Here is a 17064-nt window from a genome sequence, read left to right on the forward strand (position 1 = left end):
ATGGTATTATAAGCTATAATGTGAGAGTGAAATTGAAAATATTTTTACATGGTAATATTTGCATTTATTTTTATTTTCAAACATGCAGATGCATATTATTATTATTATTATGTGGTAAAGTATTACTGTATAACTTTTGTGTTTGGATTATTCATACTCATTAACCCTGCACTTGAAATTATGTCTACAATGTATGTAAACAAAATGTAAGAACAGATGTATAATTTAGGGGGAAAAATGAAAGTGCATGTTTGGTTTTCATTGTTCACAATATTATACTAGCCACTATGTATAACGTATGTACAAAACAATATGCATGTTACTACACCGTAGTCTTGTTCCAATACAGTTGATTGTTTCAATATAGAGCTTGGCTATGTTTTTATAAAAAAGATTAATGCACTGTGCATTTTTTTTTACATTTTTTTTATAAACACTTATTTTTTCGAAAAATTTCAAAGTTTTTGGAAATATTTTAAATTATAATAATATTTTATTATTTTAAGGTTTATTATATTTAAAGTTTTACTTTTGAAATACATTTTTATTTCATATTCCAAAGTAAACACATTTGTCTATGAATTTTAATTTATAAATATTAAATTTTTAATGAGTTATTAACTAGTTATAAAGTATTTAAAGTTTAAATGAGTGGTCCAACATTTTGCAAGATACCCTTGAACCAATCTACTACGTCTTCCATTTATCTTTAAATAACAAAATATTATTAAAAAAAAGTAATGATAAAAAAATGTTCTTTCTTCTATTTCAAATTATTTAAATAATGTATTTTATTGAAACTTATCTTCTGTCGAAATTTTTTAAAAAAATTACCTTTACAATACAATTAATATTTCATTTAAAGTGTGATCCATTTAAAGTGAGACACTTTCTATTTCAGAAAACTATATATTTTTTTAAAATTTTTTGTTTGTATAATATTAAGTCGTTAAGCTCATCTAAACTTTAAAATTTTAATATATGTGTACAATGTATATAGTGTATATATGTAGGTAATTGGTTCAAAAACAATTCGTTTAAAATGTAATTTTATGTACTATCGAAAAACTCTAAAATTAATTTTACTTTAGAAAAATATATGACGTAATTAAAAAGAAAGTGTAAGCAATTTAAAAATCAGTATCGATAAAGAAGTATATACTTTTTTTTTTTAGAAAAATATTGTTTTAAAACCATTTAAAATTAGTTTTTTTTTGAAATAATAAATGTCTCGTGTTAAATGAACAGGTATATAGCACATACTACATACCAGCGGTTCCCACTAGGATCTTTAAAAGGGCGAAATGTAATTTTTGAAAATTACTTGCTGACCGCATACATTTTTAATGATAATAATTAAAAAAATAAAAATTTACATCTGTTTATTAAATTTAGCAGGGAATAATAAAACGAGAAAGGATATTTTGTTAGGAAAGGGTATTGAAGGAAAAAAGTAAGTACAAATGATCAGCTTACTCACAGAATTAAATATTGTAAAGACAACACGTAATAAAAATAAAATACAAACGGACAATATTAGCGATAATCGATAAACTTACTGTTCATACAAGACTACGAGTTTGAAAAATGGAAATGAATAAATTAATATAATGGTAGGTACCTACTTATCTGCCCAACTGGTAATTTAATATAAGTTGAAAATAGGAAGACAAAATAAATAAAAATAATAAGATAACATAAAAAGCGATGATCATTTTATATTCACTATTTATAGAATTTTGGATTTTAGAATGTACAATTTAATTTTAGTGAGGGCTTCACTAAATTTATTAAAGGGCCGCATGAAGCCCCTCGGGCCACGTAGTGAGGACCGCTGCTATATACTGTATTACAACTAAAAATGCAATTATTATTTATTATTATTCTATTATAAACAGTTAAATATATTTTAATACCTATTTTTATTAAATAATACATTATAATTATTAATTTCAAATGTAAAAGATGTCAATTCAGTGGTTGTAGATAAAACCGTAATTAAATCATGTACATTATTATTTGTCTAACATATTGTACGTTAACATATAGTTCTATTAAAATAATTTTTAAATAATGTACATTATAGAATATTATGAGAAAAAAATCTCGGCATTATTACATTATTATTCAGAATTGTATTGTTTGAAAGAGAAAGAAAATTGTTTTTTTTCGAGAAAATTATTAGTGTATAGTATGTATTTAAGGGAAAGCAACCGAAGTCATAATGTATACAATTTTAAAACACAAAAATAAATATTTATTTTTAATTTAGTTATTATTGTATTATTTAAAAATATTTTTTAAATGTAAGTTGTAAACTATTTGTTTTAGATTATAATTATTTACCATGAAATATTGTTAAGTAATTAAATGAATTTTATAAATATATTATGATTTATATAGTATGAAAAATAATAAGACTAATATAAGTACTTATTACAATAATATACATTTATTATCTAGCTATTATAAATAGTATATTATGAATTCCTCACTTAGTAATTATGTATATACTATATAATATACATATATGTACATCGTACACACAGCTTGTAGTTTAACAACTGACAGGTGTTTAAAAATAATTAGTTAATGAAATAGAATATAGAAAAAAAATGTAGGTAATAACTATTTAATTATTTTTAAATAACACATTGCGCTGTAATATTTAAATCTGTTTTATGACAAAACATATTACAATAGTAATTAAATTATTATATTGCATTTACTGTCATGTACAAGTCTAGTCTGGTCTAGATTTCATTTAGAATTATGACCCCGGTTAATTTTTTTTTTTATTGATCTTAATAAATACATAAACATCTAGGTTATTAGTATGGTAATTATGGATTAGGTTATAAGGTTATTTAAATTATATACATATTTTTTAGATATGAATGAAGTGATGAATATATTGATTTTATAATGATGTGTGTTTTTTTTTGTATGTCTGTGTACAGCGTAACTAGTCGAAATAATGCTTCAATTTCAAACTTTGGGGGTGGTTTCCGATGGCAAAGTGAATATCCTTGGTGTATAGAGTTTTCAGAAAAATCGAGAAAAACAAAAAAAAGAGTTACGAAAAAACGGGAATTTTTACGCAAAACCAGTTTTCGACTAAATCGATTTTTACCGTTATTAATACGATAATATTGGCTAAATTTTCAAAATATTTTGACTTTCTTTGAGTTATTTATAGACCACTGAAATTTTTAATTTTTCTGAGAATTTTTTTTGAAGTGTTAATATTTTTGATGGCCAAAAAACATGAACATTTAATATCCTTATGAGTTGTTCTTATTTAAGTTAAAAAAAAATCAAAAATCGTTAGTCACAATTTTTTATAAGCGTTTATAGTTCAATTTTTTACGAAATATATCAAAATCGCAAAAATTTGCAAGTAATTCACTCAAACGATTTTAAATATTTGTTATTATTCAAAAAGTCGTATATACTTGAAAATGTCACTAGTTATTTAGATTGGCATTTCCTTTACATGATTTAATTTTCAAAATATTTTGCTTATTTTAATGCTATTTATAGGCATTTTAAATATTCGTTTTTGTTTATTACTTTTTGTATAAAAATCGATAAAATTTTTTTGGCGGAGTCAAAATATTTGAAAATTTAATACAAGATTTTCCATAAGTTTAGCTTACTATAACTATAGAAGAACTTAAATTTTGGTGTATTCAGGCCATTAAAACATACACCACATTTTTCACCAACCACTGGAAATTATATCCTAGGCTGACAAATCATCTTCGTTCAGAATTGTTTTTCGTATACAATGATACCTATCATTGGATTCAAATTTAATACATAGGTACATTAAAGTGACTTACTAGTTACTATACATACTCACTTGACCACTCTTTTTTATATTAAAGTAAGTTATACTTTTTAGTATTTAGTTGTATTGTAATACGTAAATTGGTAATTATTTATGTGTCAGATAGAAATGACTAATTAGACAAATAAGTTGTTATCATTGGACACAACAATTGAATACATAAAATAAAACGTTATTCTCATGTTGTTATTGACTGTAAATAAATTTACATAATTTATAATAATTTATAATAATTTTACAGAACCACTAAGTCAATGATCATTATAATTGATATTGATACGAATGATACGATATTGAATTAAAATATTAAATAATAAATTCATTGGACATTGCATAATATGATTGACGATACTGAACGAAATCTGTATGATGATTTTATTTATTTTCATATCTTTTATTTTATTCTATTTTTCTATATTTTAGTACTAATAAAACAGTTTCTAGGTTGATATAGTTTTTGTCTAAAACATATATTATTATAATTTTAAATGATATAATATTAAATATTTAAAGTCATATAATTATTTTTATTAACTTAAACATCATTACTAAAGTACTGTTGAGTGTAAATATGATTGTGGAATTATAGCATAGCTAAAATTAGTTAAAACATAAACCGTCACAAAGTTAACGGCGTTGTTATAGTTATAACAAATTTAAGATTGAAGATTTTTTTTCTATAAAACGTGATAACATATAGAATACACATACAGAATAAAAAAAACATATAATTATTGTATGTCAATATATTTTTCGCCCAACTTATAGTATAAAAAAAAATAATTAAATATTAATTATTACTAGATAAGAAATGGAAAGAAGTGTTTCATGTCTCTTATATATAATTTTGATTTATGGAAAATGAATGCTGTGTAAATTTCAAAATATTGATTTAAAATTTATACAATTACTGTGATAAATATTTACAAAATAAAATTTTCGAAAATCTTGATTTAAACATGAAATTGGTTTGTATTCTCGAGCTAGTATAATAATGATATACCTGGATAATATTTTAATTAAAAATAATATAAGTTAGAAGTGCCGTATGTCAACGGTACTCGATACGTATTAATCATGCAAGTCTTGTTATTGCATATCACATGCGCCGAATTATTATACATTCACACAAAAAATGTATTTCATGTGTTTTCAATTGCGGCAAAAACAAGATGTTTTGAATGTTAATTATCATTATACAACCCGTAGATTTCACTTTAAATTACACTTAAATAATTACAGGAAGTAGCGCTAAAGATGCTCTATATATATAGTTTTCTCTGATTTATTGTATACATAATATTTGATTTTTGTTCGAAGCAATTATAATATTATAATTTCACATACTTCAGTCATTTTATTGAATTCCACTGTATAGATACTTCAGATGTTTTTCTAAAGTTATGAAGTTTTTTGGTTTTTAATGATATAGACATATATCTTGGATACAGTTTTTTTTATCTGATTCAGTAAATTAGATGGTACCTAAATAATTAGTATTTAATTATTTTATAACAAAGTCTTTATTTCGCAATAGAATGTTATACATCATATAAATATAACATAAGGTTACTTTTAAAAAAGACGACCAAAACGCAGAGATTGTCACCGGTTCGGTTAAGTTCAATCCAGCAATAATATTATAATAATCAAAACATTCATGATAAAACACTTTTAATGCACTAATATTAAAACAATGTTAATAAAAGCAAAAAAAAAAAAAACAATATACAATTACTGAAAGAAGAAACTTATTATATTTTAAGTGTACAATTAATATATTTTTTAAATCCTGTTATTTTATAAAATAAAAATTGAAAATACTATAGGAATATTTTTTGTTTAATAACTAATATTAAATATCATTGCATTTTTTTTTTTGAATTATGCTTCTAATAAGACAATAACTATACTCTATAGTAGTATTAATTAATACAAATTAGAACACAATATACGTGAATAAAATTATATTTATTAATAGACATTTCTGTAATTTATGATGAAAAATGACTCATTCATGAATAATTTTAAAGAATTTTGCAGATTTAATTTATTCCTATGAATATTATACCTATTGATTTCTCATTCATAACAACATACCTACCAATAACATGATATATTTAAATCCTAGTAAATTCAATTTATGTGTCATGATATATTTTTAAAATATTTTAATTGAAATTTGATGACTGATGAAATGCAGTGATGTCTATTTTGTTATTAATAAAATGTTAATTTCTCTAGCTGTATTAGTTTTATGATTAACTATTATTTTAATTCTAAGTCTTAGCCATAATTGTAAGTTTGTTATGAGTGTATTTTAATTATAAAAATTAAAGTATACTAAAAATTGTATTTTACATATAATATTGTACGACTATATTATTAAATCCACTTCTAATAATAATAACTCATTGGATATATTATAATATTATACTTGGCTTACATAGTTACATTGTTTCAACTAGATGAAATCGAAGATTATTATATTAATAAATAAGAAAGTTATAATTTGAATTGAAATAATATTTATGGTATAAATATTTTTATTTTAATATACCTAATTAATTAAATAGTCAATCAAATTATAATTATTATTAAAAAGAAAAGTTTTAAGTAATTTAAATAATTTAATCATTTTTTATATCCATTCAATACAGTATAAAAGCAATTGTATTGTTAAGGTAATTATTATTTTTAAAATATGTATATTTATGTACATAATATGTTTTATTGATAATTAATGTGAAATTAGTTGATAGAAATGAATAATTTATTTTATAAAAACTTATTCTTGTTAAATATTATTTTTATTGAGAATAATATTGTTTTCATCCAAATATTAAAATGAACACTATTATGTCAAATCATAGATATTCTGGTTAAATAGTTTAAAAAATTAATCTACTTTCTAAATTTTGTAGATATGTTATACTAGTAGGTTTATCAATACATTTTTTTATTTTTTTGAAATTTTAAATCTGGAATTAATTATATGATAAATTTTATAATATTATCCTGGCTTTCATGCTTCAAACGTTTAAGTTTATATAAATAATAATATACTATACCATCTACTATACTATCTTGTCTGTGTATTTATATTTGGTTTTTAAATTTTATAAGTATTTAATTTGTGTAACGTGACATTTGTAAAACAAAATCTATAGTTTTACTCTCGTTGATACATCGTTAAATAAATTAATATTCTATTCAAACACGCGCATTTTATTAAGTATATTTTTATTGTGTTATTACTTATAGAATAATTTAAACATTATATTCATTGTAATATATTATTAATATTTTGATAACCAAACAAACACTTGCTTAATTTAAGTATGAAATAATATGATAACGAAGGGCGCTTGAAAAAAATAGGTATTAGATTTCGAAAGAATATTACACACATTAGAAAGTCATAGTGGAACGTTTAAAAAATATTTGATACTTTAACGATTGTATTATTTTTTTAAACATCTCTAGTTATCCAAATATTATTTTCTTGTAATGTTACATTCGTTTTTTTAAATTTGTATTTTAAGTATTGTTAAAATTATGAATTAAGTCTCAATAGGTATCCAGTGGTCAGTCGTCATTATAATATTAAATAAGTAAATAATATCTAGCACCAAGATTTAAGATTATATAAATGCAATGATTTAGTTTTACTCTGTATAAGTTTGTTGAATCATGTAGTTAATTTTAATCTATTTCATACCCATGAATTACATTTTTAAAATGATTCATTAATCAAAACTATAGCGTCTTCAGAAGTTTGCTGTCAACCTTGCAATTGTACTCAAAAGCACAATGAGTTCATATTACCTCTTAAGAAAAAACACAAAAAACAATGGATTAAAAAAACGGATAATGATGTACTAAATAAAAAAGAAATTAATAATCTAATAACCCAGCCGCCTTGTTGCAGAGAGGATATTGTTAAAATAAAACCTCGAGTATGCGTATCAAACGAAATAGCTAGAGTATCTATAATAGCTACCTAAGTATAATTAAATTATAACATGCTGAAGTAATCGAACTCGGGGTACATTAGCTATAGATCTACATTGAATACATCATTAGCTTATCAAGGACTTGACTATTTTAAATTTGGAACGCAGCACTGAATGTGACAAAATTGTTTAGACAATTCATTATTGGTATAGTGATAAAACCTTGGTACCTATTTTTTTTTATATGAAGATTACGTTTCGCACATACAAATATTTTATATTTTTTATGACGTTTGGTATATTTTATTTATACATTATGTATTTTAATAATTACATCATAGTGTAGATCATATGTTTACGAAATAATGACAAATTATTGTATTTTAATAAATTATAAATGCTTTGAAACTAATAATGTAGCTTTTTATAAATATGAATCACATTTTTTTTTTACTACATTAAATTCTAAAATAGTTTCTTACATAGTTTTTATAAAAATATTTATTATTGAAATTAATTTTGTTTTATTACGTACTATAGTATTTTTGAACATATATTTGCGTTAAGTTTCTGCCAACTAACAATTAAAAAAATAAGGGGTCACTGAAAGTTTTGACGAGGATTGCAAAAGTATCTTTTTTTTTTAATTTGTCAATTTAGTAAATAGGTAATTGTTACGATAGTTAATTTTAAATGAGCAATATTATAGACTATAATATATTATTAATAAAATCGTGACGACGTAATTTGTATTGCCGCAAAAGATTTCGTCAATTAGCATGCAATAAAATACTTGTATTAAACGTACAAAGTATAATAAATGGTGGAATATAATTTTTTTAAATTATTTTATACGTTTTTAGGTACAAAACGATATGTAATAAAATGTATAGTCTTTCATATCAAACCGGCTATACCTCTACGGCTAAGTTTACGACTAGTATATTATGGTATATATCCCGAATTCTGAACTACATTTTTTTTCTGATGTAATCAGTGCGCACTGGATCGATCTCGTTTATACTACGTCATAATGGTTTTATCGGAGTGACCATACCAGATTTTTAATATTTGGTCGTATTCTGTCAACTTCCGAAGCACGAGGCGGAGAAAGCTGAGATAACCCAGATGAGCGGTTATCGAATATCCTCATTCCATATACAAATGGGTGTGTCCTGCTTACCTATTGAAAACTGGTTCAGTTATTATACTATAGGTATACCTATGTATTGTAAATATATATAACACTATTTTACGCAACTTTTACGGCACGCGGACAATCTGCGAGTAAACAAAAGTTTTATGTTTTATTCAGTCCATCAATGGAAATAACCAACGTACAAATATCAAATATTATGATAAATAAATATTTAATCTCTTTAATAGGTATATAATAGTAGCCTAATAGTAAAGATATTAAGTTATATACCAGTTATAATAAATTCATCGGTTACATTTATAAAAACCATAAAAATGTGATTGAAAGTATAAAAATTGAGTATTATATCAATAAAAGAAAACTAAACAAACTCATGTGGTTTATAAAACTAGGTATCCATGTGCTTTTTAAAAAACTATAATTTATTATCCATTCTTAATAATAATTTTTATATATTTACATAATAATTAATCGTGTATACTTAGATTAAAATACAACGTTCATACTTATATTTAAAATTTAGATTTTTAAAAACCATACATAATATTATGTATATCCCAAATTACTCTTACATTTACATGTATACTTCTTATCAGAAAACAAATTTCTACAAATACATTTATCTGCTTACTAATAATATCATCGTTGTTTTCTATAAAAAATGAAACTTAAGTTTTTCTTTGTATTATATTATTATTATAAAAATGTTATTTAGTGAATCCACCAGTTGGAGAAAAAATAATGATAAAATACGTTTTCAATAAAAAAAATAAAAAAAAATACTTTTATACATTACCGCCAATAACTACCAAGAATTTAGTTTGTAATATTTGTTTAATTAATACTATTTTTAATTACTTATTTTACTTATTTATTAATTATTATTGATGAGCTTTTATTAATGATATTATTGATGTTTATTGATGAGTTGTAATTGACTGCACAAAATGTGATGAGCTGACTAAAAGTAGTAGAAACTGTCATTTATATTTATAAATAGTTGGTATCTGAAAGATTAGTAATTTCAAAAAATATGAAGTTGAACGATACACACGTATTTTTATTTTATAATTTAATTCGTACAACACCATTTATAATTATGAAACAAAACTTTGTTTTTTTTTTTTTTAATTATAGAAAAAAAAATAATTATTATGTTGACAAGGAAATTGAATTACGCTGTGGGGTCATTACAATCACTCACTCACTATCGCTCTAATCAATCTCAGTATTTTTTTATATGCACAATAATAATAATAATAATAATAATAATGATATTGATTGAGTGAAAAGTAAAATAAATAAATACGAAAAATTAGATGTATAAATATTATAATGTAGAGTATTTTTTTTATAACTAACATAATATTTTAATTATTTTGAATATCTTTTTGTATATTGTATTGTTGTTATTTTTAATTTTGGCAAAGGATAGACAAGTGACAAGGGTTATACAGTGAAATCTCGGTATCTCGAACTCCGGTATCTCGAAGTTTCTGTATGTCGAATTTTTTTTTCAGTCCCGATCATTCAGTATTGGACTTACGTACTCAGTTATTTCGGTAAATCGAATTTCCATATGTCGAATATTTCTATAAGTCGAAGTCATTATCCGGTACCTACCACCTATTATGATTCACTAACTCGAATATATGACAGATTAGATAACGTAAAAATGCCCGGACTATTAAATATAAGATAAATGACAAAGCTTATACACACAACGTTGTATGTAATAACGTTGCTATTTATACAGTTCATATTATAGTGATCGATAACGGCGATAAAGTTACATTTACATTATTTTTTTCTGATTTTATTTAGTCGTAATTCTGTCGTTTATACGAATACCGGAAAAAAAGTCCCCGGTAAAAAAGTCCCCGGAAAAAACGTCCACGGTAAAAAAGTCCCCGGAAAAAACGTCCCCGGTACTTTATTTTTTTTTTTTTTTATTGGAACTAATTAGCCAAATAATTAGTAATTATTACTAAAATGTAACGTAAGTATTTCTCATGAAGGGCCAGTTAAAAAATTTTAAAATTTTAAAAAATTGTCATTAAAAATAAAAATAAAGTTACGATGATTTATTCAATTATATTCAATTACCAAATAAATATTATATAAATAAAATTTTTACTTTATCTAATAGGTATTAGGTACCTATGGGTAAGTGCAAAAAAACCAATACTTATCTGATACAAACGGTATCTTACGATTATAAAAATAACATAGTTTAACGTTTGTCGATCGATAAAATTGAAGATTTTGATATGTTTACTGTTTTTATGTTATTAGTCTGTGTTCGATATCGTTGTAATACATATAATTTGTTTTGTGATCCGTGCGTTATTAATAATGGAAATATTAAAATCGAATAAAAATAACGAAAAAGTTGCTTTAAAAGGTTATATGTATACAAAACACAAAGAATGTAAGCAGTTTATTCGGTGGAAATGCGTGAAAAGTAGTTCATTTAAGTGTCCAGCTATATTAAAATCAGCATTAAACAAAAAAACAATTTTAAGTACTCATCACGATCATAATCATGCATCTGATCAAAATGCTATCGAAGCCGTGAAATCTAAAATTAAAATAAAAGAAATTGCTAAAGTTTCTGGATCTACACCAAGTCAAATTTTCAATGAAATTATTAACTCAATACCCAAACAAGTTTTAAAAAAAATGCCTACAGAAGAATCAATAAAACGAACGATCCGAATGCAAAGAAGTGGAAATAACCCTGTCGAGCCAACAGATATTAATGATTTGATTATTGAAGGTATAAATGAAATATTTATAACTAGGGCTAGGATTTATATGCATTTGCATGTTTTTTTCCTTAAGTCCAAATTTAATGGTTGTCAGATTTGTCCACGATTTGGCTTATTCTCGTTTAAATAGAACCAATTTATTTTTGCATATTTTGAACACAATGCATATAATTGCATATTTATAGATTTTTGGAATTTTGACTTTTTTTAACTTAAATTTTCAAATTTTTATAATTTATTGTTAATTTTAAATGGTGTTTTTTTTCATAAAATCGATAATTTTTGGTTTATCCGTCGAATTATTGTAAATATAAAGTATAAATATTATCTATCTAAGAAATCGATATTGATTAACTCCAGGATAAATCGCATTATTTAAAATATGCACCAATAACCTCGTGTGATGTGGAAAGGAGTTTTAGTCAGTATAAATCTATTTTACGTTCAAATCGCTGGATGTTTGTATTTGAAAATTATTGAAACAACACATTATAGTAGCATGTAATAATGATATAATATAAACTAATATTCAATATTTTAATGTAATAATAATACAATTTTGAATTATGATAAATAATAATACTCTAGAAATAATAAAAATTTGTTTTTGCATATTTTTGCATATTTTGGTAAATAAAATGCATATTTTACAATTTTTTATTGCATATAAATCCTAGCCCTATTTATAACAATACAATTCTATAATAATATTATAATGATCAAATTTGAATTTTAGGGGAATGGTCTTTATGGAATAATCAACGTTTTCTTTTACATGATAACCGATCTGAAAATACTAATGAGAGGATTATTATATTTGGTACGGACTACATGTTAGATTTATTGAGTCAATCTAAAGAATGGTATATGGATGGAACTTTTGGACTTGCGCCTAAAAATTTTTTACAGTTATATATTATTCGTATAAAACACAATTGTGAGTATGTAACTGCAATTTATTCGTTATTACAAAGAAAGACACAATCGACGTATGAACAAATGTTCAGAATAATTTTGGACGAATGCAATAAACGCAAATATTACCCAGACCCAATTAAAGTACATTTAGATTTTGAAATATCTGTTATTAATGCTCTTAATAATATTATTGGTAGTCACTTAACAATATTGGGTTGCTTTTATCATTTATGCCAAAGCACTCATAGGCGTATACAAAAACTTGGTTTAGAGAATAGGTATCGAACAGACGAGGATTTTAGCCATTTTTGTGCTATGTTAGATGGCTTAGCTTTTCTCCCACTAAGTCATGTAAAGGAGGGAATGGATTATATTAAAACTATTGTTCCTCCAGGTGCGGAGGACTTAATAAGTTATTTTGATTCGGTTTATGTAAGTGGTCCTTTGCGTCGAATAGGAACTGATAATGATTTAAGTATTCGGTTTCGTCGACTTCCTCCTCAATTCCCTCCATTAATGTGGAATGTACACCAAAGTACCTTATTAGATGGTAGTAGAACCAACAACGTGTGTGAAGGATGGAATAATAGATTTAATCATTTGGTTGGGCATAAAAATCCATCAATATGGAAATTATTAAAAAATATGAAAAACGAGATGGGGGCTGATAAAGCTAAATTAACATTGAGCGAAATTGGGCAATTAACTTACAAACGACCACATAAAGGACATATAATGCAAACTCGGCTAAAAAATTTATGTGAACAATTTTCTAGGGGAGAATTAAGTGTTCAAGTATTCCTATCTAATATAGGACATAATATAAGGATGAAATGTGACTAATTTTTTTTTAAATTTATGAAATGTATATTAAAACTATTTTTTTTTAAATTTATGTAATGTATTTTAAAACTATTTTTTTTTAAATTTATGTAATGTATTTTAAAACTATTGTTTAACAAAAATAAAATAAAATTTATAACAATTATAAAATTTGTTAATAATTTTTTTGTCTGGGAACTTTTTTTCCGGGGACTTTTTTACCGTGGACGTTTTTTCCGGGGACTTTTTTACCGGGGACTTTTTTTCCGTTTACCGTTTATACTTGTTCGTGATTTTAACTACATATACGTTTTGTGTTATATTTTATTAAGACGTGTGTTTTTTCTTTACAATGTCAAATAAACGGTCATTGAAGTGCTTAAATGTTGGTGACAAATTAAAAATTATAAAAGAAGTTGAAAAAGGTGTGAAAAGAAAAAAAGATATTGCGGCAGATTTCAACATTCCTGCTAACACGTTGTCATCAATTTTGAAAAATAAAGATAAAATTGTAAAAAATATTGAAGATTCTTCGTGTTCACCTCAAAGAAAGAAATTGAAAGTTTCAAATTTTCCTCAGATTGAAGATGCAATGTTAAAGTGGATACATAAAGCAAGAGATCATAACCTTCCTGTGTCAGGGCCCCTGATTCAAGAAAAAGCAAAAGAGTTTGCTCAAGAACTTGGACTTGAATTTCACGGTAGTTCAGGTTGGTTACATAAGTTTAAAATGCGAAATGGAATTATTTCAAAAATAATATCAGGAGAAAGTGCTGCAGTATCGGAGACCGATTGTAACGATTACGTGACCAACATTTTACCAGGGTTAATTCAAAATTATAGCGAGCAAGATATTTTTAACTTTGACGAACTCGGTCTTTTTTTTAAATGTTTACCAGACAGAACTTTAACGTTTAAAGGTAAGCCATGCCATGGTGGAAAAAAATCTAAAGAAAGAATCACAGTTTTATTAGGTGCTAATATGGCTGGCACAGAAAAAAGTAAACTTTTAGTCATTGGTAAATATCAAAAACCTAGATGTTTTAAAAACGTGAAATCATTACCTGTGCAATATGAGTTTAATAAAAAAGCATGGATGACCTCTCAAATTTATGAAGCTTTCTTACATAAAATGGATAAAAAATTTGTCAATGAAAAAAGAAATGTACTATTTTTTTTTGATAATTGTTCGGCTCACCCAAAAATTCTGCAAAAAACATTGAATGCAATTAAAATTATATTTTTTCCGCCAAATATGACTTCCAAGCTGCAACCAATGGATCAGGGTGTAATTAAAAATTTAAAGCATCATTACCGTAAAAAAATAATGCAAAGACATTTACGTAAACTTGAATTAAATGAAGCCATCACAGACGTAAATTTATTAGATTGTATACATATGCTCTACAGTTCTTGGGAAGCTGTTTCTACGTCTACGATTTCCAACTGTTTTCGTAAAGCAGGATTCAGAAAACCAGAATTTAATAAAGGTAAATATAAACGTACAATATACACATAAAAAATATATTCATATGTACATACCTAAAATTTTTCTCGATTACATTTAATAATTTGCATATAAATTTTTTTTAGAAGGAGACGTAGTAGAAGAAGTATTTGAAGACATTCCCGAAGAATGGCTTGAATATCAAAGAAAACACTCCGATATCAATATTTCATACCAAGAATTTTTGGATATTGATTCTACTTTGAGCACATCAGAAAGTTTAACCGATGCGGAAATTTTTAAAACATCTGATATTCTCAATGAGCCAGAGACAGATTCTGCCGATGAAGCAATCGACGAGGAAGAAATTGCTGTTGTTAAACCTTTCATACGTGGTGCCCAAGCTGAAAACTATGTACATGAACTTCGAAGATACGTCCAAAAACAGTCAGGAGTTTCTGACAAAATTTTTTCTGCACTTAATATTTTAGGTAGTTTTATTGAAAATACTTCTAATACTAAACAAAAACAATCAAAAATGTCAGATTTTCTACTTTCATAGAAAATAATGTATACTTATCCAAATGACGAATACTAATACATAATATGTATTCAATGTATAAATATATTCTATATTATAAATACACATTTTTCCTAATAATTAAACATTTTTTTCAAATTTTATTTATGTTTTAAATTCCCTCTCTAACTCGAAGTTTCGATATGTCGAATTTTTTTTGGGGTCCCTTACGACTTCGAGATACCGAGGTTTCACTGTATATCTCAAAATTTGAAGTGCTATCCTCTTTTAATAAAACACTGTTTCTTAGTATATTCATAAAAAATGTTTTTATTTTAGACAAAAAAACTATAGACTTATCATGGTAACCTATACCTACCATATTTAATTTAATATATATTTTCAAAACAGAAAATTTCAAAAATGAATTCGGGAGCTTTAAAAATAATATAATATGTTTGGTATTAAAAATAACCAACAGTATACAGTATTACAGTATTATAATTATGTTTAATTGCTGTAAAGTTATTTATTTGAGCAAAGAAATTTATTATATTATAGTTGACATTTAATGGTATTAAAGTATAATTTTTTAATTTTTTCATGCTTTAAAAATCCTACTTAATGGTTTAGAAAGTTTATATTAATATTTTAATTGAAAATGTGTAACTAAATAATAAAATAATACTGCATGAAAATAAATAAATAAAAATGGAGTAGGTATATTATATTAATTTTAATTGAATAACTATATTTGAAAATATAGTTTGATTTAATGCATAAAAAAATAATTTTTAAGTTTAAATAAATAGTTTTATAAATGAAGTATTTCATTATTGATTTTTTCACAATTTTGCATTTTTTTAGTAGAATATTTGTGTAATATTTTACTATTATAATAGTACAAAACATAGTAATAAAATATTATAGAAAAAATATTTACTGTTTAAATGAAAATACATTTTTCACCCAAATAAATGAAACAAAAACATTTTTTTTTATTGATATAATAATTTATACTTAATTAGATACATTTATAGTTAAAAAAACATCGAACCTCTATTTTTTAATCTTTATAATTAATAATAGTTTCTATTATTAGTTTAAATTTAAAATATACCTTACGTTGTATATTGTGTACATGACTTTGGGATAGAAGAAACGGTAAAATTATGTTTCATACAAATTGCTAATAGAAAATGACATTTCAAAAACTATATTATTATTCTATGTTCGTAAGAATAGAGAGTGAGATTGTAAACTTATTTGAAAATAACAGTTGTTAAGGATATAAAATAGGACGATTGCATCTTTTGAGAATTGGGACGAATATTCATTATATGTTATTTCTTTGATTTAAAATTATGGTATTACATTTTGTATTTTGTACGTAAATATACTTATTTAATTTTTTTTTATTAGTTGTTATTAAATAATGTATTGATTTACAGCAATATTAAAATTAGTCTGAATTGCTACATTGTTTTTATGAACACAAGTAAACTGTACAAAATATATTATGTAACTTAATTCTCACTTAAAATTGGTTTATAAAATGTGTAAAGTGGGAAGTATAACTTTAGTTTGAATTTAAATATGCTATTAAAACAATAAATTC

At 24.1% G+C, this 17064-nt stretch overlaps 2 protein-coding genes across 2 annotated transcripts; both read left to right on the forward strand.

The window, feature by feature from the left end:
- Positions 1 to 11092: 11092 nt before the first annotated feature.
- Positions 11093 to 13500, forward strand: LOC126553282 (uncharacterized). The gene is made up of 2 exons (XM_050208452.1): positions 11093 to 11747; positions 12476 to 13500. The coding sequence occupies exons 1-2, from the start codon at positions 11324 to 11326 to the stop codon at positions 13498 to 13500; spliced, it is 1449 nt and encodes a 482-aa protein (XP_050064409.1). The 5' UTR covers positions 11093 to 11323.
- Positions 13501 to 13831: 331 nt separating this feature from the next.
- Positions 13832 to 15814, forward strand: LOC126553332 (tigger transposable element-derived protein 4-like). Its single transcript, XM_050208525.1, has 4 exons — positions 13832 to 14626; positions 14747 to 14969; positions 15073 to 15417; positions 15786 to 15814. The coding sequence occupies exons 1-4, from the start codon at positions 13832 to 13834 to the stop codon at positions 15812 to 15814; spliced, it is 1392 nt and encodes a 463-aa protein (XP_050064482.1).
- The last annotated feature ends 1250 nt before the right edge of the window (positions 15815 to 17064 follow it).

This window comes from Aphis gossypii, chromosome 1, assembly GCF_020184175.1.
Source record: "Aphis gossypii isolate Hap1 chromosome 1, ASM2018417v2, whole genome shotgun sequence".
Taxonomy (NCBI): Eukaryota; Metazoa; Arthropoda; class Insecta; order Hemiptera; family Aphididae; genus Aphis; species Aphis gossypii.